The 25,084-nt window shown below is 46.9% G+C and overlaps 1 protein-coding gene across 1 annotated transcript in view; it reads right to left on the reverse strand.

Moving 5' to 3' along the window:
- LOC137560956 (integumentary mucin A.1-like) overlaps positions 1–25,084 on the reverse strand; it is a 75,752-nt gene that overhangs the window by 35,779 nt on the left and 14,889 nt on the right. Inside the window, exons 3-4 of the mRNA XM_068272143.1 lie at positions 9,805–9,944; positions 8,014–8,073 (exon numbers count right to left, since the gene is read on the reverse strand). Coding sequence (XP_068128244.1) covers positions 8,014–8,073; positions 9,805–9,944 — 200 coding nt within the window. The remainder of the gene's footprint in view (positions 1–8,013; positions 8,074–9,804; positions 9,945–25,084) is intronic.

A 25,084-nucleotide genomic window follows, 5' to 3' on the forward strand; every position in this document is an offset into this window, starting at 1 on the left:
GTAACAGCAATAAAGCAAGGGTGGTGGATTAATTGCATAAGCAGTATTTTTTAAGCAAGCCTGCAGTTTGCAGGACTAAACAGGTACTCTTAACAGCATGGTCACAAGTACATTTGCCTCTGTGAGGCCCTCACTCCCCAGCAGGCAGTACATCCATTCATGATTCAAAGGCTATGAGGTGAAAAAAGGCTGTTTGAATCGGCCCACACTGTATTAGAAGATGGAGAAGATGGGTGTATATATTTATACCTGGAAGTGAAATTTGTTTATTGAAGGCTCCACATGGGTCACATGATCAGAGCATTAAAGCATGAGGAAATAATCATACTGGCCGCCATTAAAAAAGTAGGAGGGACTACAGTGGATTAGCTGATCTCTTAAACCAATGGAGGATGAACTTTCCCGCACACTGCTTGAGAAAGCCCAGAGCTACGGGCGAAACATGTGGCTGGGACATGCGGCAACACAGCACCACAGCAGATACCAGCCAGGATGTCATGAGACTGAAAAGCTAGCTGATGAGCGGCTTACCTGGGAGATATGTGAGCGGTAACTGTGTCTGAGCTAAACAGTCAACTGAGGCAGGCAATGTACTGTAAAGCTGCAGGGACATTAATAAGAGGTGAATAGCCTTCGAATCACGAGTGGAAGAACTGCCCGCTGGACGATGAAAGCCTCACAGAGATAAATGTACTTGTGACTGGGTTGCCCAAGAGCACCTGTTTGTTCCCGCATCTCTCATGCTTCCTTGAAAATACTACTTATGCAACTAATTCAATGCCCTTGCTTTACTGCTTGATATAGACTGTGTCTTGCATGGCATCTCAGGAAAACTACTGGTTTTGAACATAAGGGGCTTGATTCACTAAAGTGTGCAAAGTGTTAGCACGCCAATGAAAAACCACTTTGCACGTGCTAACATGCTTTGCATGTGCTAACTAGGGTGCTAAGTAGTTTGCACATGCTAACTACTTAGCACCCTAGTTAGCGCGTGCAAAACTTTTAGGCGTGATAACTGAGCTATCACGCTTTTCTGAATCAAGCCCAATGTCTTTAATTTTAGTGAGTTTTTTTGTTTGTTTTTTTTATACTGATTTTTATGAGCAAACTGATTGAAATTAAAAAAAATATACCGTATATACTTGGCTATACGCCTACAAATTTAGGACTGACATACAGTGTAAAAGTGTAAAGGTCACCTTATCTGTAAGTCAGTCCTAAATCTCTCCACTTATAGACTAGAAGGAAAGGGGAGCCAGCCTCTCTTTGCTCCCCCACCCTGCAGTGCTGAAACTATGACCTACTCAGACCCCCATCTCATTATATATTACAATCTAAACTGGGGCCACTTCTCACTATCTCCCCCTCCATGTGATACAATGCAGATCCCTTCATCTCCTCTTTCTCACTCATGCTGGTCTGCTGTAATGTAACTATGATGACATCGGAACCAGGAAGTACACTGATGTTGGCAGACCAGCATCAGTGAGAGGAGAGGACGCAGCATGTGGTGGCAATGGTGAGGGATGAAGCTTTCAATGGCTCTGCATTTCATCACAGTGAGAGGAGGGACAGTAGAAGCAGTCCCCCTTTTAGAATATGATGGAAGGAAAGTGGGCCAGAGTAGGTCACAGCTTCAGGCTGCAGGGAGGGAGAAAGAGAGATTGCACATATGTTATCAGAGGTTACAGCACAGTATAGGTGCATTGCAGCCAGATCCATTACATTATGATTAATTATAAATGAACAACGCTGGGTAATGGATGAAGGAGTCTGGCTGCAATGGACAGCATAAACTTTGTTTGATTTGTTACACTTTTACCAACTGGTCTTTTCTGCCTGTGGTGAGAATCTCTCAGGAGGGTTATTTAGGCTGCATAATTAGGTGCAAAGTTTGCTGGATAGACTTATATTTAGGTCATTTAAAAATTCCAGATGGTCGAATATTGTGGTCAACTTATACACAAGCTCAACTTATATTCAATTATATACAGTAGTTGATACATCTTAATTGAGCTAAGGTCATTTTTTTCTAACTTTACTGGGAAAATGATGGCTGAAAGTAACCTACTTACCTCATTGTAAAAGTGAGGATTTTTAATATACATATATACCTATATTCTGTGTTCTGCAGCAATTTTTTTAAGCAAATACTCCATAAGTACAATATCGGTATTATAAACAATATTTTATGGGATTTCCTGGCACCCATTTTATTAACCAATAAATTAAGATAACAGCTTTATCTGATGCCCTTTTTAACAGGCGCTATTTTTATATGTAAACATTTATTACACTTCTGAAACAATCTGATAATGTTGGAAGACAATGGCAAGCTTATCAATTAGCAGCTAAATACAGTAAAAAAAACTAGCTAGTGCTAACACTTCCAATACCTTGAAAAACAGTCAGATAGTTTTAGCTGTTAATTGTATGCTCTGTTTAATGCTTTACACAGTAGATGATATTTGAACTTTAAACTTGAATAAAATGTTTGGCTATAGTTTTAGCTTTACCAGGCATGTACTGGTCTGAACAAACTATTTCACCCAAGTAAGTAAAGCATAGAGTTGGTTGGTGGTAAAGCATAGAGTTCTATCTGATGGTGGAATTGGTATATTTTATTGGTGGAAAATCTTTGTGTTTTAATATTGTAGTAAACAAATCACTGTAGTAATAACCAGTGGTGTTCCAAGGGGGTAGCGGATGGTGCGGGAAGCCCCGGGTGTCAGCGTGCAGGGGGGTGACAGCCGACCCCTGTGCAGCTGCCAGTGTCTTGGCTGTGCCCGTGCAGAGAATAGTGCGCAGCTGGAAGATGTGCCATTATCTTATCTGCACCCTGGAGTCCAGTGATGTCAGACTTCCTGTCACCACTAAGCTTTCCCTCTAGTGCTGGAATCTCTTCCTGCGGTTGCATAATCACATGATGCAGGAAGAGATACTAGGCAGTAAGGGAGAGCTGGCAACCTATACTGGGGCAACTAGTCTAGGCTACCTATACTGGAGGCAGCTATTCCAGGCTACCTATTCTGGGGACAGCTATACTAGGCTACATACACTGGGGGCAACTATACTAGGCTACCTATACCAGGGGAACCTATACTTGGGTAACCTATACTGGTGTAAACTATTCCAGGCTACCTATACAGGGGGAAACTAGATAAGGCTACCTTTACTGGGGGCAACTATACTAGGGCAACTATACCTTGCTAACCTATACTGACGGCAACTATTCCAGGCTACCGGTACCGGGGGCAACTACTCCAGGCTACCTATACTGGGGGCAACTATTCCAGGCTACCTATACTGGGGGACAACTACACCTGGCTATCTATACTGGGGCAACTATACTAGGCTAACTATACCGGGGGCACCTATACCTGGCTAACCTATACTGGTAGCAACTATTCCAGGCTCCCTATATGGGGGCAACTATTTTAGGCTACCTTTACTGGGAGCAATTATACCAGGCTACCTATACAGGGGACAACTGTACCTGGCATTTCCTGCCGTGGTGTGCTTAACATGTCACACACACTCCTTTCCTTTTTTTTGGGGGGGGGGGGGGGGGGGTCATTCAAAACCCAGCACTGGGTGTCAAATGCTCTAGGTATGCCACTGGTAATAACACATCTATACTTCATTAGCCAACCTGACAGAAGAAAGTGGAGCTTCCACAGCACTGGACTATGTGAGAGTTTTTGCACAGAACATTGCACAACACAGAAGTATTTATATACAAAAGATTCTGCTGCTTTATAGTTTTCAGATTAACAGTAATGCAAGTGTTTTTTCCAGTTACAGAAAATGGGCTCAATTCACTAAGACCTTTTCGGTAAAAAAAAATTAATAATAATAGGGTAGTAAAATAAAACATTCGGTATTTCAGACTTTTTTTTTTCCAAATTAGATATGATTATATCACACATGCGGTAAAAGTTTGGTAATTTACCGAAAAATCATGGTGTCCATTCACCTGTTCGGTAACAAGTAGAAGTATAACCAGCTGTGGAATAGGTCTCAGCAGCAAACTGTGTTCTGCTATTTTGATGCTTCTGTCTGTGCAGTGACAGCATTACAATAGTAAGAGGCATCCCTTGTGTCCCTTTAGATCTGCATGCCCCCTTTTAGCCCTTCTGAATCTGATGTGTGTATCAGTCTTTCTTAACATCTTTTTAGCAGGGATGGGATGACAAATCCGGCGAATCCACAAATCCCTCGGATATTAGGAAATATTTGAGATTCGTGGGATCGAATCCCGACGCCATTTTCCGTTCGCCGAATCCGCCGAATCCCGACGCTGCATCGTCGCACGTCCGCCGCTTCACCCGCACGCAATTGTCCTCCTCCCGATCCCTGCGCAGCCTCCGCTCGCCCTCTGCATAAATAAGAAGCAGCCTCTCACCTTCAGCGTGGAGCCCGGAGTGGCAGACCTCCTGCAGACTTCCATATTTCCCCTAGGGACTGGCTCTTACTAAGCGTCATCAGTAAGAGCCGGTCCGGCGGCCACTAGGGGGAACTAGGAAGTGAAGTCTGCTGCACTGCACTCCCCGCTGAAAGTGAGAGGCTGCTTCTCCTTATTTATGCAGGGGGGCGAGTGGAGGAGGCTGCGGGGGGAGGGAGGAGGATATGTGCCACCCATACAAAGCCCCCCATAGCCTGCTATCTATACTGAAGCCCCCATACTGAAGCCCCCCATAGCCTGCTATCTATACTGATGCCCCCATACTGAAGCCCCCCATAGCCTGCTACCTATACTAAAGCCCCCCATAGCCTGCTAACTATACTGAAGCCCGCCATAGCCTAACTATGCTGAAGCCCCCCATAGCCTGCTAACTATACTTAAGCCCCCCATACTGAAGCCCCCCATAGCCTGCTACCTATACTAAAGCCCCATAGCCTGCTACCTATACTAAAGCCCCATAGCCTGCTACCTATACTAAAGCCCCCATAGCCTGCTAACTATACTGAAGCTCCCCATAGCCTGCTACCTATACTAAAGCCCCCCATAGCCTGCTAACTATACTGAATCCCACCATAGCCTAACTATGCTGAAGCCCCCCATAGCCTGCTAACTATACTGAAGCCCCCCATACTAAATCCCCCCATAGCCTGCTACCTATACTGAAGCCCCCCCAAGCCTGCTACCTATACTGAAGCCCCCATAGCCTGCTACCTATACAGAAGCTCCCTATACTGAAGCCCCCATAGCCTGCTACCTATACTGAAGCCCCCCATAGCCTGCTACCTATACTGAAGCCCCCCATACTGAAGCCCCCATAGCCTGCTACCTATACTGAAGCCCCCCATAGCCTGCTACCTATACTGAAGCCCCCCATAGCCTGCTACCTATACTGAAGCCCCCCATACTGAAGCCCCCATAGCCTGCTACCTATACTGAAGCCCCCCATAGCCTGCTAGCTATACTGAAGCCCCTCATAGCCTGCTACCTATACTGAAGCCCCCCATAGCCTGTTACCTATACTGAAGCACCCCCATAGCCTGTTACCTATACTGAAGCCCCATAGCCTGTTACCTATACTGAAGCACCCCCATAGCCTGTTACCTATACTGAAGCACCCCCATAGCCTGCTGCCTATATTGAAGTCCCCTTACCCAGCTACCTATACTGAAGCCCCCTTACCCAGCTACTTATACTGAAGCCCCCCATAGCCTGCTAACCATACTGAAGCACCCCCATAGCCTGCTGCCTATACTGAAGCCCCCTTACCCAGCTACCTATACTGAATCCCCCTTACCCAGCTACCTATGCTGCAGCCCCTCATAGCCTGCTAACTATACTGAAGCCCCCCATAGCCTGCTACCTATACTGAAGCCCCCCATACTGAAGCCCCCATAGCCTGCTACCTATACTGAAGCCCCCCATAGCCTGCTACCTATACTGAAGCCCCCCATAGCCTGCTACCTATACTGAAGCCCCCCATACTGAAGCCCCCATAGCCTGCTACCTATACTAAAGCCCCCCATAGCCTGCTAGCTATACTGAAGCCCCCCATAGCCTGCTACCTATACTGAAGCCCCCCATAGCCTGCTAGCTATACTGAAGCCCCCCATAGCCTGCTACCTATACTGAAGCCCCCCATAGCCTGTTACCTATACTGAAGCACCCCCATAGCCTGTTACCTATACTGAAGCCCCATAGCCTGTTACCTATACTGAAGCACCCCCATAGCCTGTTACCTATACTGAAGCACCCCCATAGCCTGCTGCCTATATTGAAGTCCCCTTACCCAGCTACCTATACTGAAGCCCCCTTACCCAGCTACTTATACTGAAGCCCCCCATAGCCTGCTAACTATACTGAAGCACCCCCATAGCCTGCTGCCTATACTGAAGCCCCCTTACCCAGCTACCTATACTGAATCCCCCTTACCCAGCTACCTATGCTGCAGCCCCTCATAGCCTGCTAACTATACTGAAGCACCCCCATAGCCTGCTACCTATACTGAAGCCCCCCATAGCTTGCTAACTTTACTGAAGCCCAATATACCCTGCTACCTATACTGAAGGCCCCTATACCCTGCTGCCTATACTGAAGCCCCCCATAGCCTGCTACCCTACCTATACTGAAGCCCCCTATACCCTGCTAACCGGCCCCTATACCCTGCTACCTATACTGAAGGCCCCTATACCCTGCTACCTATACTGAAGCCCCCTATACTCTGCTACCTATACTGAATGCCCCTATACCCTGCTGCCTTTACTAAAGACCCCTATACCCTGCTGCCTATTCTGAAGGCCACTATACCCTGCTACCTATACTGAAGGCCACTATACCCTGCAACCTATACTGAAGGCCACTATACCCTGCAACCTATAGTGAAGGCCCCTATACCTTGCTAGCTATACTGAAGACACCTTTACCTAGCTACCTATACTGCGGGCAACTATACCATGGATCACACAATTCTTATGTGCAGGATTCGTTAGATTCGGGATTTGAAAGGTTAGAGATATTCGAGAACCTTTTTAGATTCGGATCCGGATTCGGATTCGAAGAAATTGTGGATTCGTCCCATCCCGACTTTTTTTAATTGACTGAGTTTAGATGACCTTTCAGTAAACATAAAATACACTACATGCATGGATGTCCTCACCTGTTTCTCCTCTGCATCTTGGAGCAGGAGTCTAAAGGGTTAAAGGGGAACTGAAGTAAGAGGTATACAGAGGCTTCCATATTTATTTCCTTTTAATCAATACCAGTTGCCTGGCAGCCCTGCTGGTCTATTTCTCTGCAGTAGTATCTGAATAACACCAGAAACAAGCATGCAGCTAGTCTTGTCAGATCTGACTTTAAAGTCTGAAACACCTGATCTGCTGCATGCTTGTTCAGGGGCTATGGCTAATAGTATTAGAGGCAGAGGATCAGCAGGGCTGCCAGGCAACTGGTATTGCTTAAAAGGAAATAAGCATGGCAGCCTCCATATACCTCTTACTTCAGTTCCCCTTTAACATCTGAGGACCTGCAGGGGAAACTGCATCCTGTACCTGCTGTCTTCTCTGCTGCCTGGGGGAGAGAAACTTGTCCCGCCCAGCAGTATATCAGAATGAAAGGAGGGAGAAGCAAGACTGGGTGACTCCTATTGAGCAGCAAGGTTGTGTCTTTTGGCTGTAATGGTTTACTTAATACTAATTGTTTGTTACCGACACCTCAAGGCTGGAAGTAAATACCAAACATCTCACTTGGTCTTACCGCATGCTCTGATCTGTGTGAACTGACATTTACTGAGCTATTTACCACAAAAGTCGGTAATTGACCTCACTAGTCGGTAATTTCAGCTTGCCATGCTGTAACAGCTTAAGTGAATTGACATTTGATAAGATGTTTGGTAAAATCAGCTGTTTTTTGTATTACCATATACGGTAATGCTTTGTGAATTGAGCCCATACGACCAACATAATGTGTTGCCTCAAAATCTATAATTTGGGCAATGCTTTGACCTAATTTTTCTTTTTATTGTATTTATTGTGTAATAGAATAAAAAAAAATACCTGTTAGATCAGATGTTGCAATTATAAAGTCTGTGACATAAAAGCAGAAGGCATCTGTATCTGTAAAATAAAATGTTGAAAAAGCATCAATGTGAGTAGTTTGACTATTTGTCATGAAGGAGGCACACTTCCATACTTTGATCAAGTCCTTCTTTAGCTGCCAAAATGGTAGAAAATATATGTTGCTGCAAGATAAAAATCAGTAAATACCCTTATAGTGATGCAAAAACATTCACCTAGCTAGCAAACATCTAATCCCGCAGTCTTAGGCCTCCTTCACACTAGGGACGTTGCTGTGTGCTTTTTGCTGTTCATTGCGCTCTGCACTTTGTTAGGTATTGCTTTTTCCATTGATTCTAATCTACCACGGTCACATCTATGCGCTTTGTTACTGTTGGTTTGAGAAATGTGGTGCTGCATGCATTTCTGTGTGTTGCGCTGTGAGATGCACAGCAATGTAAGTGAACGGGTGCGAGTGGCGAGGTCGTCATCTGCAGCAGAGGGGACACCGGAGCTACGGCAAGGGACATATTGGCTGCCAGGTGCTGGATGAAGCCCCGGGTAAGTAGATCTTGCTTTATTATTTTCCTCGGACGTATCCTTTAAACGCACTTGAACGTGTATTTGTTCAGTATGTTTTGTTCACCTACTTTCTTACATTCTTTTTCAGTAACCATATTGTGAAAATACATGACATTTTCACGAATATACGTTAGAAAATGAAAATAGAATTTTTAATGCAAAAATGACTTTGGTGAATATTTGCAAGCAACACTGTATGGATGAACAGGCCTGCACACTATGATAGTTAATTTGCTGTGCTGTGTAAGTACTTGTAAAAATTCAGCTGTGGCTGTGTAACTGTTTTAGCTGTAGTAGATACTTATTAATGAAGATCAGTTATTATCTTAACAAGAAGGTTCAGTCTCACACATTTGGCTAACTACTTAAAGTACCTCTGACCCGGTCCACCCCTCCCCCCCTTTGAACTTTTAATAGTGTTTTTTTATTGGTGCTGTGACTTGGTCACAGCATCATCCTCCCCCCTTCAGTGTCCCTTGTGGCCCCTGTTCTGCTCAGTCGTAGTCTTTGACTGAGCAGAACGTTGAATATGAGCGGGGAGGAAGTGGCAGTTCTTCCTCCCCTCTGCACGTCCATAATTCCACCCCCTCTACGTGCCATTTTAGTTCTGCTTTATGATTCACTGCACACAGCGAGCAGAGGAGCTGTGCTGTGTGCGGGCTTGTGATAATTGAAGTTGGATATCATCCCGACCTAAATTAACACAAGCCAGCACACAGCGCAGCTACCCTGTGGGCTGTGTGCAGTGAATCATATACAAACCTAAAGCCACAAGTGGAGGGGGCAGAGTTAAGGATGTGCAGATGGGAGGAAAAACTGCCACTTCTTTTTTGCTCATAATTGATGCCAGAACGGGCGTGTGTTGTTTGCTTTTTAGAAACACTCGGGATGCAAGTGCCTTACAAGCCTTCCAAAAAGTCCTGAAAGCAACAAATTTGAGTGGTGAAACAATGTGACACAGAGAGGACTATGAAAGCTCCGTGGGATCCTGAGCCACCCCCCTAAATGTATTTCACTTTTTAAAGCTTGCTTCAGGGATGTTGTAAGTTTTCATGCATGGAACGATTTAATTGAGTAAAGATGTTAATATAAGTCTCTGAACATGATTTCTATCATGTATGCGTCAGAGTAGACTTTAAGCCATGTGTTAGTTTGTGCAGAATGTGTACAAGATCTAGAATCAAATAAGTTGTTGACATTCATACGTACCTGTGTTATTGAGGGTACAGAGATCTGTACTATTAAAAAGTACATTCTGAAGTTCGCTATTATATTTGTGGACATCATTTTGAACATCTGAAAAATTGCTTGGAATAACAATGTCATGTTCCACAACGATACTTCCTTCTCTAGAAGAGGAGGAAAAACGCTGTTATCATTGTTGAAAACCACGAAATTGCAAGTTGCAAGTATAATTGAAAGGAGCAGAGCAGCACGTAAACAGTGTATTTTAGGATTGTGGAATGTAAGGAAGAAGAGAGGGATTTCAATAAAGTCAACTGAAGTATTCTAACCTGTATGGCTGTGGACTGAGGACTGGTCATTCCTAAACCATTAGCTATTCAACAACCACATTATTTGGAAGAACCTCAGAAGGGAGAAAGAAGGGGGATACAAACAGGGAAAGCTGGAATCATGTAGTTGCAGAAGTATGTACAGTTAGCAAACTTTTGGTAAGTAATTCCGTTTAATACTATTCACATTGGGTGGCTGCTCAATTGCATCTGGATTTTGCACATGTGGAGAAACTAATTTCTACCTGTCTTTTGTTCTTCTGCTAGTGGTTCATCTGTACCTTCCTTGCTTGTCAATAGAGATGGCCCGAACGGTTCGCCCCACAATGGTTCAAGGCAAACTTTGGGTGGTTCGCGTTTGCCAGCAAAGGCGAACTTTTGTGGAAGTTCGATTAGCCCCATAATGCTCCATTAGAATTAACTTTGACCCTCTACATCATAGTCAGCAGGCACATTGTCGTCAATCAGACTACACTCACTGTTGGCGCCCCACCCCCCTTATGAAAGGCAAGGTTCTCCTGCCGTTTTACTCACTTGTCTGCCTACAGTAATTAGTTAAGGGACAGCTGCTGACAGACTCTGCTAGGGAAAGCTTAGTTAGGCTCTTGTAGGCTTGTTAGCTTGCTCCTGGCTGATTGTTATTCATTATATTGCACCCTCACTCCCTCCTCCTCAGAAGGAGGAGGGTCTTGTAGGATTTCACAAGCCAGCTTACATACCTTGGCTGGGAATTGAACCCAGGTCCTAGTGCTTGGTAGGCAACTCTCTTCACCACAATACCACCACCAACACTACATGCTGAAGCCAGCCTTGCATGTACCATTATGATATATCCAAGAGAAAAATGAGCTTGCTTAGGGATTTGTAGGATTTCAAAAGCCAACTCACATGCATTGGCCAGGAACTGAACCCAGGCCTACCGCATGGTAGGCTGCTATTCTAACCATTATACCACCAACACAACACACTACAATGGTACTTGCTGAAGCCAGCCTAGAATGTACCATTATGATATATCCAAGAGAAAAATGAGCTTGCTTAGGGATCTGTAGGATTTCAAAAGCCAACTCACATGCATTGGCTAGGAATTGAACCCAGGCCTACCGCATGGTAGGCTGCTATCCTGACCATTATACCACTAACCCAACAAACTACAATGCTACATGCTGAAGCCAGCCTAGCATGTACCATTATGATATATCCAAGAGAAAAATGAGCTTGCTTAGGGATTTGTAGGATTTCAAAACCCAACTCACATACATTGGCCAGGAATCAAACCCAGGCCTACCGCGTGGTAGGCTGCTATCCACACCATTATACCACCAACACTACATGCTGAAACTTCTTGGAGCAGACTTACTTCCTCCCTCCAAAAGACACACATACATCCCCATAAAATCATTCAACAGCAACTGCGTGCACAATCTTTGTGGTACACGGTCTCTGTGGCACAATTGGTTAGCGTGTTTGGCTGTTAACTGAAAGGTTGGTGGTTCAAGCCCACCCAGGCATGGCCTTGCCTTTTGTGTTCAACAGTTGTCCAAAGAGAACCCAAGATAGCCGTGTAGATTCATATCTCTCTCTCTCTCTCTCTCTCTAGTAGGGATGGTCACCGCTTTCCGCGGAATTGTATTTTCCGCAATTTTGGGTGGAAATTGGTCATTCTATTCCGTTTGGTCAGAACGGAATTGCTTTTTCAATCCGGGGGAGAATTCCGAAATTGCTTGTGTAATTCTTCCGGTATGCTAGGCTGGCTTCAGCATGTAGCATTGAAGTGTGTTGTGTTGGTGGTATAATGGTTAGGATAGCAGCCTACCACGCGCTAGGCCTGGGTTCAATTCCTGGCTAATGCATGTGAGTTGGCTTTTGAAATCCTACAAATCCCTAAGCAAGCTCATTTTTATCTTAGATATATCATAATGGTACATGCTAGGCTGGCTTCAGCATGTAGTGTTGGTAGTGGTATAGTGGTGAAGAGAGCTGCCTACCAAGCACTAAGACCTGGGTTCATGTCCCGGCCAAGGTATGTAAGCTGGCTTTTGAAATCCTACAATTCCCTGGAAGGCAAGACCCTTCTCCTCCTCCGGAGGGACTGAGGGAGGAGGAGGAAGAAAGAAGAAGGAGGATTACACTTCCTGATGTTGTAAAGTAATGTAGGCCTGCAGTTGAACTTCAAATGAGATTTCTGACCTTAAAACACTGCTTTGTGTGAAATCTAGATTTTTTTGGGCACTTTTGATGTCTATTCCACTCAACCATGTCTTCCTCCGGGTATTAGACCCCTTGAAACATCTTTTCCATCACTTCTCTGAAAATTCAATATGGGTCAGGGACCTCCTTAGCGGTAACCACGTGTCAGGCTTGGGCTGGAAATCCACAGCTCAAAGTGGTAACCTTCAGCCTGACTCATGGTAGCCAGTAGGAGATATAGGCAGTGCATTGCCCGCAGTGAGCATTTCATCTCACCTCCCACAGGATCCATATGCTGGCAGCCATTCTTCTTCAGTGCTCGAAGGCTCTGGATCCTTCTGGTGAGATCAGGGCCGGATTTGTATTTTCCAGTGCCCTAGGCCTGCTGTCACCAAGCGCCCCCCCCAAAAAAAAAAATATTTTGTCCAACACACTTACTAGCGATCATTGGTTTGAATGGGCTCATTTCAGTTGTGCTGCTCTCGCCCCATTCAACAAATAATTCCTGTAATTTGCGCTCCTGCCCGAATGTGCACAGCAGCCGATAGTGTTCTGGGCATGCATACTTGAGAAATGACGCTGATGTAGGACAGGTACTTGTCAAGAATGCATAACACTGTACCGGCCATGGGCAGGAGCGAAAAATTACAGGGAGCGCGAGTGGACAGAGCATGCGCTGCTGCTTTGTCCTCTGTGCAACTGGCTGCAGTCGGAGCCACAAAGAGGTGGCAGGGCAGTTCAATGCCAAGTGCCACGTGAAACGTGGCAAGTGTCCATGTAACACAAGTGACGCGTGGCAAGTGCCGCGTGACAAGTGGCAAGTGCCATGTGACAAGTGCCATGTGACACGTGGCAAGTGCCATGTGACACGTGGCAAATGCCATGTGACACATGCCAAGTGCCACGGGACACATGTCAAGTGCCACGTGACACTTGGCAAGTGACATGTGACATGTGTCACGTGGCAAGTGACACGTGACAAGTGACAGTCAGACAGCAGAGGAGAAGACACTAGTGCACACTAACTGTCACACTGCCACCGCTCACAGCACAGCAGTTCTGTAGAAAGCTAACACAGTAGTACTACTACTCTAACAACTACTAGCACACTGACTGCAGTACTACAGTACTAACTACACAATAGAATAGTAATCCTATCCCCTAATCCCTAACTTAACCTATACCTAAGGCTAATAGCTGGCCAGCAGGCAGCAGCTGGCCTGGTCTGTGCACAGCACGCACAAAGACACATAGCAGCTGCCTGCAGCACACACTCTGTCACACAAATGACATCAATCTAATTAATGATATAACAATAGTGTAGTGATAGCAAACACTCTGACTGTCATACAATGACATCAATCAAGCTAATTAACGATTGAACAATAGTGTAGTGATAGTAGTGAAGGGGTTAATCACTGAACAGCTTTAGGTTTATAACTTAAAAGGCTTACAGCCCTTGCTAGGCCACCAGCACCAGCACTGGAGCATGCCTCTCAGTGAGCATTAAGCAAGAAAAGATGATATGTCTCATCATGGCAGCAATCCTTATTATACAGAGGGGCTGGCCAGTGTTCCTTTCTGTGATTGGGTGCCAGGGTTTAGGCTGGGAGCCCTCTGATTGGCTCAATGAGGTCAGGTGGGGCTGGCCAGAGTTCCACCCTGTGATTGGTTGTTAGGGCTTCTGCTGGGAGCCCTCTGATTGGCTCCAGGACATCATCTCCTTAGTTACAGTATTTCGGATCCGGATATTTGCAATATCCACGGATATCTGCGAAATGCTGCCAAATATCCGCAGATAGCTAGCCGGATTTTTTATTTAAATCCGGAATCCGAATCTGAATCGGATAACGTAAAAAAATTTGGAATCCGGATGAGCATCCCTGGCCAGCAGCACTGGAGCACACACTCTGACTGTCATACAATGACATCAATCATGCTAATTAACGATTGAACAATAGTGTAGTGATAGTAGTGAAGAGGTTAATCACTGAACAGCTTTAGGTTTATAGCTGTGCACAGGCTTACAGCCCTTGCTAGGCCACCAGCACTGGAGAATATCTCTCATTGAGCATTAAGCAAGCTAAGACGATATGTCTCATCATGGCAGCCCTCCTTATTATACAAGGGGGCTGGCCAGTGTTCCTTTCTGTAATTGGGTGCCAGGGTTTAGGCTGGGAGCCCTCTGATTGACTCAATGAGGTCAGGTGGGGCTGGCCAGGGTTCCCCTCTGTGATTGGTTGCTAGGGCTTTTGCTGGGAGCCCTCTGATTGGCTCCAGGACGTCATCTCCTTAGTTACAGTATTTTGGATCCGGATATCTGCAATATCCACGGATATCCATGTTATGCGCCCAAATATCCACAGATAGCTATCCGGATTTGGGCCCAGGTATCCGGAATCAGAATCCGGTCGGATAGCTGTAAAAAGTTTGGATATCCGGGTTACCCGGATATCCGGAATCCTGATGAGCAGCACTGCTCATGCACTAAATGTGCTATTATTACAACTAGAAACGCTTGTAAGTTGTTTAGAGCACATTAACAACCTCGCCTCTAAGGGTTTTTCCTATTATACACCAGAACAATTTTCCCATTTCAGTGCTCTGTCCATTCATTAGGCAATAACTAGAAATATGTTGGCTGTTAAATCTCCTAATTTTACATGCTTCTCAGACAGTGGAAGCAATTTAAAGTGCTTAGGCAGATACATGCCAAATTCTGTAAACCTCTCAGACAGTGGCTGCAACTACCAATGTTTAGACATTACCATTCATCATGCCCGCCCACAGCTATCCTCCACCATCACTCACTAAAAAATATGGTCCTACTCGAATTTTATGAACATTATTTAATATTAGGCTGGCCTGGCACATGCCACTTTTTTCAGGACTCTCATACAGTGGCTGAAAGTAAAACATTATTAGGCCTCTGCTACAGTGCCTGTAAATACCATGAAATTTCAGTAGAAATAGTTGATTTTTTTTCTTCTTCATCATAAAATTTTATTGGCATCAGGGAACATGACAGGCAAATAATCACATCAGAGTATCCATTTGTGCATTGAACAGTAGAAGTAGTACAATACAGCTTGAGGTTTCATATTCAAACGTATTCTAGAACATACGATGGTTAGATAACCATATATGTTAAGTACTTGGTAGACACAATAATCACTGCTTGCTCTGCCACCAGAAGTACTAGTTGCCAGGGATGGTTGTAGTCAGCCAACTTCGCTACTGTAACGATCGGTGTAACACAGAGAGGATCTGATTACCGGTGATCTGCAGTATCACCGAAAATACAGATATATACCCGATTATTGATGATCTGCAGTATCACCGATAATCAGATATATTTCTAACCTCTGGACACCTGAGTAATATGAGTGTTTGGTGCAACAGTAATACTTTGAGGAGAGCACCCCTATGGAGGGTGCTAGGCAGTACGAGATACTGCTCAGAGAACAGGTTCCTTCCAATGGTCTGATGCTCCCCAAGGGGCGGAGCCAGGCTGAGAATGGGAAGGACCAGAGTGTGAGTAACACCAATGGTGAAGTGTCACTGACAGGTCTATGAACTATCTCCCAACAGGGAAGATAGTTCTCGAGGTCGGACAGGCCAGGTCGGTAACAGACAAACAGCTCAGATACAGAGACAGGAGACAGATACGGAATCTTAAGACAAGCAGGGTTCAGCGACAGAGTATCAGATATAGCGAAGTACCAAATCAGAGATCAAGAGAGTGGTCAGGAAAGCAGAAAGTCATAACAGATAATAACAATGCCTAATCTTAGGTGTGAGCTCCGTGATCATCAACACCCTGGAACTAGTCTGATATATAACAGAATGGTAATACAGTTCCCTAGTCTTGGGTGTGAGTTCCTTGATCATCAACACCCTGGAACTAGTCTGAAGTAATAACAGAATGGTAATACAGTTCCCTAGTCTTGAGTGTGAGTTCCTTGATCATCAACACCCTGGAACTAGTCTGAAGTAATAACAGATAATATCACAGATACTGACAAGGTCTGAGTGCTACCACGTAGTGATCGCAACGCAAGACACCAGAGAAATGACCAGCACCCAGTATATATACACCAGCGCTCTCCTGCGCCTCCCCTAAGTGCTGGACCAATGAAACCTGGTAGAATTGTCAGCTGACTGGCTGGATCAGCTGACACCCTTCTGACTGTCACAAAGACTCTGCCTCTCAGCGCGCGTGCACGTCCTTCTGAACCCGCGTGGACAACCAGTCCCAGCCACACCAGACATGTGGTGCAATGTATCTGCTGGTTTGAACGCGGGGCCAGGCGCACCGCTGTCAGAGCATGCGGCGGTTTCCCCGCGTTCAGCCTCACTGATAGTGGTAGGCCCATGCGTGCAAACCACCGCGTCGGACGCGGATTCCGCCGCCCTGTTCACTGGGCATACGGCGGCTTCCCCGCGCTCCGTCAGGCTGGTGGACGCAGGCCCACGTGCGCAAGCTGCCATGCTGGACGCGGAATTAGTTGCCTTACTCTGAGTACTCGAGGCGGCTTTTCCGCACCTTCTCACAGCTACGCTGGAACTACGCGTAGTTCTACGCAATTACGCTTCACCAAACTACGGCTTTGAAAACAAATATCCGCTTCGTATGCATTTCATAGAATATGCGTTAAAATACGCAATTATACGTAGGGCGAAGCGTAGAGATGCGAATGCTTATGCCCGTATGCAGAACATTTTACGCATTAATTCCTCTTTAATTGCTTATACTGGGAACTCTTCTATGCGTACATTCCTCTTTAAATTTGTAAGCATACAATCACATGCGGAAAATTAGCCGTGAGTAAGGCATTCATAGTTCACTACGCAATACACATGTTAACTACACATAGTGGGCGTAAGCTACGCATAGCAGTACTTCGCTACGCATAAATTCATAAGTGTAGTTTTGAAACTTGGCCTACAAACTACGATGCGTAGATGCGAACTACGATGCGTAAATTCTCACTGGCGTAGTTTCTGCTCATCCCTGCTAGTTGCCCATTACAAAGTAATTTATGACTGGGCAAACTAGGCTTCTAGAGCAATATGCTAGTAGACTATTGGAACAGTGGGACATAAATGTTCCCACGATATCTTCAGTTAAACAAAGTCGTCCAGGCAGATATCTTACTCCGGACCTAACCAACTATTGGTTGTAAGCTTGGGCATGTAGGAAGCTTGTTGCATACAAGAAATTAATATGCACATGCTTCACTATCTATTTAAATGTAGCTGCGATAAGCAGAAAAATTAGGACATTAATGTTAGAGTTGGGCTGAACGGTTCGCCTGCGAACGGTTCCATGCGAACTTCCTTTGCGGAAGTTCGGTTCACCCCATAATGCACATGGAGGGTCAACTTTGACCCTCTACATCACAGTCAGCAGGCCCAGTGTAGCCAATTAGGCTACACTAGCCCTGGAGCCCCACCCCCCTTATATAAGGCAGGCAGCGGCGGCCATTACGGTCACTCGTGTGCCTGCATTAGTGAGAGTAGGGCGAGCTGCTGCAGACTGTCTCTCATAGGGAAAGATTAGTTAGGCTTAGCTTGTTCCTGGCTGCATACCTGTTCTGTGAACCCACCACTGCATACCTGTACTGTGAACCCACCACTGCATATCTGTTCAGTGAACCCACCACTGCATACCTGTTCAGTGAACCCACCACTGCATACCTGTTCTGTGAACCCACTACTGCATACCTGTTCTGTGAACCCACCACTGCATACCTGTTCAGTGAACCCACCACTGCATACCTGTTGTGTTCAGTGAACCTGCCACTGCATACTTGTTCTGTTCAGTGGACCCGCCACTGTATACCTGTTCAGTGAACCCGCCACTGCATACCTGTTGTGTTCAGTGAACCTGCCACTGCATACCTGTTCTGTGAACCCGCCACTGCATACCTGTTCTGTTCAGTGGACCCGCCACTGTATACCTGTTCTGTTCAGTGAACACGCCACTGTATACCTGTTCAGTGAACCCGCCACTGCATACCTGTTCTGTTCAGTGAACATGCCACTGCATACCTGTTCTGTGAACCCGCCACTGTATACCTGTACTGTTCAGTGAACCCGCCACTGCATACCTGTTCTGTTCAGTGGAACTGCTACTGTATACCTGTTCTGTTCAGTGAACCCGCCACTGTATACCTGTACTGTTCAGTGAACCCGCCACTGCATACCTGTTCTGTTCAGTGGACCCGCTACTGTATACCTGTTCTGTTCAGTGAACCCGCCACTGCATACCTGTTCTGTTCAGTGAACCTGCCACTGTATACCTGTTCTGTTCAGTGAACCCGCCACTGTATACCTGTTCAGTGAACCCGCCACTGCATACCTGTTGTGTTCAGTGAACCCGCCACTGTATACCTGTTCTGTTCAGTGAACCCGCCACTGCATACCTGTTGTGTTCAGTGAACCCGCCACTGTATACCTGTACTGTTCAGTGAACCCGCCACTGCATACCTGTTCTGTTCAGTGAACCTGCCACTGTATACCTGTTCTGTTCAGTGAACCCGCCACTGTATACCTGTTCAATGAACCTGCCACTGCATACCTGTTGTGTTCAGTGAACCCGCCACTGTCTACCTGTTCTGTTCAGTGAACCCGCCACTGCATACCTGTTGTGTTCAGTGAACCCGCCACTGTATACCTGTTCTGTTCAGTGGACCCGCTACTGTATACCTGTTCTGTTCAGTGAACCCGCCACTGCATACCTGTACTGTTCAGTGGACCCGCTACTGTATACCTGTTCTATTCAGTGAACCCGCCACTGTATACCTGTACTGTTCAGTGAACCCGCCACTGCATACCTGTTCTGTTCAGTGGACCCGCTACTGTATACCTGTTCTGTTCAGTGAACCCGCCACTGCATACCTGTTCTGTTCAGTGAACCTGCCACTGTATACCTGTTCTGTTCAGTGAACCCGCCACTGTATACCTGTTCAGTGAACCCGCCACTGCATACCTGTTGTGTTCAGTGAACCCGCCACTGTATACCTGTTCTGTTCAGTGGACCCGCTACTGTATACCTGTTCTGTTCAGTGAAACCGCCACTGCATACCTGTTGTGTTCAGTGAACCCGCCACTGTATACCTGTACTGTTCAGTGAACCCGCCACTGCATACCTGTTCTGTTCAGTGAACCTGCCACTGTATACCTGTTCTGTTCAGTGAACCCACCACTGTATACCTGTACTGTTCAGTGAACCCGCCACTGCATACCTGTTCTGTTCAGTGGACCCACTACTGCATACCTGTTCTGTTCAGTGAACCTGCCACTGCATACCTGTTCTGTGAACCCGCCACTCTATACCTGTACTGTTCAGTGAACCCGCCACTGCATACCTTTTCTGTTCAGTGAACCTGCCACTGCATACCTGTTCTATGAACCCGCCACTGTATACCTGTACTGTTCAGTGAACCCGCCACTGCATACCTGTTGTGTTCAGTGAACCCGCCACTGTATACCTGTACTGTTCAGTGAACCCGCCACTGCATACCTGTTCTGTTCAGGGAACCTGCCACTGCATACCTGTTCTGTGAACCCGCCACTGTATACCTGTTCTGTTCAGTGAACCCACCGCAGCAGTGCGCATACCTGTGCAGTTAAGTGAACCCACCCACCTACCTACGTGAGTGCACGCAGTGTGATATACCACTCCGTGCATACCCGATATGGACAAAACAGGTAGAGGAAGAGGTAGTGCCAGAGCCAGAGGAAGGCCACCCGGCAGGTCTGCGCGAGGTCGTGTAAATGTAATTTCGTGTGGACCTGGCCCACAGTACAGTGCTCGGAAGAAGGCACATCCCATCACCTCCCAAGATTGTCAGGACGTGGTTGAGTATTTAGCGACACAGAACACCTCATCTTGCTCAGCCACCAGCGCTACTACTAGCACCACTTCCGCTGCATTTGACACTTCACAAGAATTATTTAGTGTTGAAATCACTGATGCACAGCCATTGTTGTTACAGCCAGATGAATTTTCACCAGCTCATATGTCTGAGTTACGCGGCAACACTATGGATGTAACGTGTAAGGAGGATGAAGGACCTACTGATGGTGCATGTTTGGATTTGTCTGAGGCAAGGGAAGCTGGGCAGGATGATTACGATGATGACGATGATAGGGATCCTCTGTATGTTCCCAATAGAGGAGATGAAGAGGGGGACAGTTCAGAGGGGGAGTCAGAGAGTAGTAGGAGGAGAGAAGTTGCTGAAAGAAGCTGGGGCAGCTCTTCGTCAGAAACAGCTGGTGGCAGTGTCCGGCACCATGTATCGCCACCTATGTACAGCCAGCCAACTTGCCCTTCAGCATCAGCTGCTGAGGTCCCCATAGTGCCCACATCCCAGGGTGGCTCAGCGGTGTGGAAATGTTTTAATGTGTGTGCCTCAGATCGGACCAAAGCCATCTGTTCGCTCTGCCAACAAAAATTGAGCCGTGGAAAGGCCAACACTCACGTAGGGACAAGTGCCTTACAAAGGCACCTGGAGAAAAGGCACAAACAGCAATGGGATGGCCACCTGAGCAAAAGCAGCAGCAGCACACAAAAGAAAAGTCACCCTCCTTCTCCTCTTCCTCCTTCAGGTGCATCATCTGCTTCTGCCACTTTCTCCCTTCCACCTTCACTGGCACCCTCATCCACTCCGCCTCTGCCCTTGAGCGCTTCCTGCTCCTCTGCCCACAGCAGCAGTCAGGTGTCCGTGAAGGAAATGTTTGAGCGGAAGAAGCCAATTTCGGCCAGTCACCCCCTTGCCCGGCGTCTGACAGCTGGCGTGGCGGAACTGTTAGCTCGCCAGCTGTTACCATACCGGCTGGTGGACTCTGAGGCCTTCCGTAAATTTGTGGCCATCGGAACACCGCAGTAGAAGATGCCAGGCCGCACTTATTTTTCGAGAAAGGCCATACCCCAACTGCACCGTGAAGTTGAGAGGCAAGTGGTGTCATCTCTTGCGAAGAGCGTTGGGTCAAGGGTACACCTGACCACGGATGCCTGGTCTGCCAAGCACGGGCAGGGCCACTACATTACGTACACAGCCCATTGGGTCAACCTGGTGGTGAACGATGGCAAGCAGGGTGCAGCGGACCAAATTGTGACACCTCCACGGCTTGCAGGCAGGCCTCCTGCCACCTCCTCTCCTCCTGCTACATGCTCTTCGCTGTCCTCCTCCTCCTTGGCTGAGTGGCAGTTCTCCTCTCCAGCTACACAGCCCCAGCTCCGCAGGGCCTATGCTGCATGCCAGGTACGACGGTGTCACGCCATCTTAGACATGTCTTGTCTCAAAGCGGAGAGTCACACTGGAGTAGCTCTCCTGGCTGCTCTTAAGAAACAGGTGGATGAGTGGCTGACCCCGCACCAACTGGAGATAGGCAAAGTGGTGTGCGACAACGGCAGAAATCTGCTTGCCGCTTTGCATGTGGGGATGCTGACACACATACCCTGCATGGCACATGTCATGAATCTAGTTGTTCAAAGATTTGTGGCAAAGTACCCTGGCTTAGCGGATGTCCTGAAGCAGGCCAGGAAGTTCTGTGGGCATTTGAGGCGGTCTTACACAGCCATGGCACGCTTTGCGGAAATTCAACGGAAAAACAACATGCCGGTGAGACGCCTCATTTGCGATAGCCCGACTCGCTGGAATTCGACCCTGCTCATGTTCTCCCGCCTGCTAGAACAGAAGAAAGCCGTTACCCAGTACCTCTACAACTACAGTAGAATGAAACAGTCTGGGAAGATGGGGATGTTCTGGCCCGACAACTGGACACTGATGAAAAATGCATGCAGGCTCATGCGGCCGTTTGAGGAGGTGACCAACCTGGTGAGCCGCAGTGAGGGCACCATCAGCGACTTAATTCCCTACGCTTACTTCTTGGAGCATGCTGTGCGTAGAGTGGCGGATGAAGCTGCGAATGAGCGTGACCAGGAACCGTTACGGCAGGAACAGGCATGGGACTAATTTTCATCAGACCCAGCTGTTTCCTCAACACCTGCGGCAGCACAGAGGGGGGAGGAGGAGGAAGAAGAGAAGTCGTGTGCAGAAGATGAGTCAGACTCAGAGGATGATGAGCAAGGTGTTTCTTTGGGGGAGGAGGAGGAGGAGGAGGGGACGGCGGCAGGAGAACACCCGCAGCAGGCGTCGCCGGGGGCTTGAGCTGCTCAACCTTCCCGTGGTATTGTTCGCGGCTGGGGGGAGGAGGTTGACTTACGTGACGTCACTGAGGAAGAGCAAGAGGAGATGGAGGGTACTGGATCCGACTTTGTGCAGATGTCGTCTTTTATGCTGTCCTGCCTGTTGAGGGACCCCCGTATAAAAAACCTCAAGGGGAATGAGCTGTACTGGGTGGCCACACTACTAGACCCTCGGTACAGGCACAAAGTGGCGGACCTGTTACCAACTCACCTGAAGGTGGAAAGGATGCAGCACATGCAGAACCAGCTGTCAACTATGCTTTACAATGCCTTTAAGGGTCATGTGACAGCACAACGCCAGCAAGGTACCACTGCCACTAATCCTCCTCTTGTGTCCACGCAGTCAAAGACAGGACGCTCCAGCGATCTCATGGTGATGTCGGACATGCGGATGTTCTTTAGTCCAACGCCTCGCCGTAGTCCTTCCGGATCCACCCTCCACCAACTCCTGGAACGGCAGGTAGCCGACTACCTGGCCTTAAGTGTGGATGTAGACACTGCTGTGAACAGCGATGAGGAACCCTTGAACTACTGGGTGCGCAGGCTTGACTTGTGGCCAGAGCTGTCCCAATTTGCCATCCAACTTCTCTCCTGCCCTGCCGCAAGCGTCCTGTCAGAAAGGACCTTCAGCGCAGCTGGAGGCATTGTCACTGAGAAGAGAAGTCGCCTAAGTCACAAAAGTGTTAAGTACCTCACCTTTATCAAAATGAATGAGGCATGGATCCCGGAGGGCTGCTGCTCGCCCCAAGACTAAGTCAGTACCCGCACACACAGCATCTCTGCCTGCACGCCGTGTGACTGGCTGCCTGGCCTGCCCCAAGAAGACTAAGTCGCTCCCAGTCCCTCCACACAGCATGTCTGCCTGCAGGCCGCTTGACTACCTTCTCCGCCACCACCAACAGGGTCCGGGGCTCCAGGCGGATTGCTGAATTTTTTAGGCCGCTGCTAGCAGCGGCTGCTGTAATAATTTTTCTGGTGTACATGACTGCCTAATTTTTCTGGCTGCACTGCGGGCAGCGGCAACAACAAAAGAAAAGGCATGTACATGCGCCCATTCCCCTTTGTGATCATTACCTTGCCGTGGTGAAGGGGCTTGCGTATCACAATGAAGCAATGACCGGTGCCTAGATGAGTGTCTCGGGGGGCACACAAAAGATAATAAGGTCGTTGCTTCATTGTGGTCAGACCAAATTTGATCAGCTGGACAGTCACTGTTCTGTCATTCAGCTACATCAGCCAGGCGACCATATGGGCTGTAAAGCCACCAAAACCTGCACTCTCGCCATGGTGCGCACCAGTCCAGCACGGCCGTCACTACACAAACAGCTGTTTGCGGTGCGTTACACGGTGAGTTTGGTGTGTCAGTGTTAAGCAGTACCTTAATTACACTACCTGATTGATGTATACACATGCAAGATGTTTTAAAGCACTTTAGGCCTGTCATTTAGCATTCAATGTGATTTCTGCCCTTAAAACGCTGCTTTGCGTCAAATCCAGATTTTTCCCCGGGACTTTTGGCATGTATCCCACTCCGCCATGCCCCCCTCCAGGTGTTAGACCCCTTGAAACATCTTTTCCATCACTTTTGTGGCCAGCATAATTTTTTTTTCAAAGTTCGCATCCCCATTGAAGTCTATTGCGGTTCGCGAACTTTAACGCGAACCGAACGTTCCGCGAAAGTTCGCGAACCCGGTTCGCGAACCTAAAATCGGAGGTTCGGCCCAACTCTAATTAATGTACTAAGACAGAACATTATAACAAAACACAAAACAAAACAGAACAATTGTCAGTAGGAACTTTAGGAAAAGGAGGATGTACTATAGTAGATCCCAGATGTGGCTAGAGTTGTCTATTAAGAGTTTAAAGTTAACCAGGACTCAGGCAAGACAAACAGGGATGAAATATTTGAAACGTAAATATTTTATGCCACCAAAACTTAAAAATATAATAGATACATTTTTTATGCCACATCTTTCAGGCCTCTGCTACAGTGTCTGCAACCAACAATTTTTTAGGCAGGTTAACATGACAGCCATTCTAAAGAACATAATTTGTAAAAATCTAGGAACTAAATGTGTTTACGAATTTAAAAAAAGCCTCTGTGAAAAGATTGGTATTTTTGGAAAATGTTGCCATTGATTCCCCTCTGCTGGGCTACTGCCCGTGTTTTAGGAAATTTTGTACCCCTTTATATAAGAAATTGTGGCTGCAAATATGCCTTGAAGACGTCAATGGGGCTTGCAGAAAACTTCTGGCTTGCGAACTAGCACAGAAAATCTATGTAAATCTGTATTTGTAATATTTAATCGCTCTAAGGCTAGTTTTACACTGTAATAACAGGATCACAATGCAAGAGAGGAGAAGGTTCACATCACATAGTGCCCATGTGATGTTATGTATTGTATACCTGAAATATACAGTATGCTTCACTGCACCTTTAAACCTGTATGTTTTCCATTGCTTCACAGCATGCATTGCGGTATTCTGATGGATTCCATCAATCTGCTAACAGGCCAATGTGCTCACGTTTGCTATGCAATTATATTATATAGAATGCACAACATGT

This window comes from Hyperolius riggenbachi, chromosome 3 (genome assembly GCF_040937935.1).
Source record: "Hyperolius riggenbachi isolate aHypRig1 chromosome 3, aHypRig1.pri, whole genome shotgun sequence".
Classification (NCBI taxonomy): Eukaryota; Metazoa; Chordata; class Amphibia; order Anura; family Hyperoliidae; genus Hyperolius; species Hyperolius riggenbachi.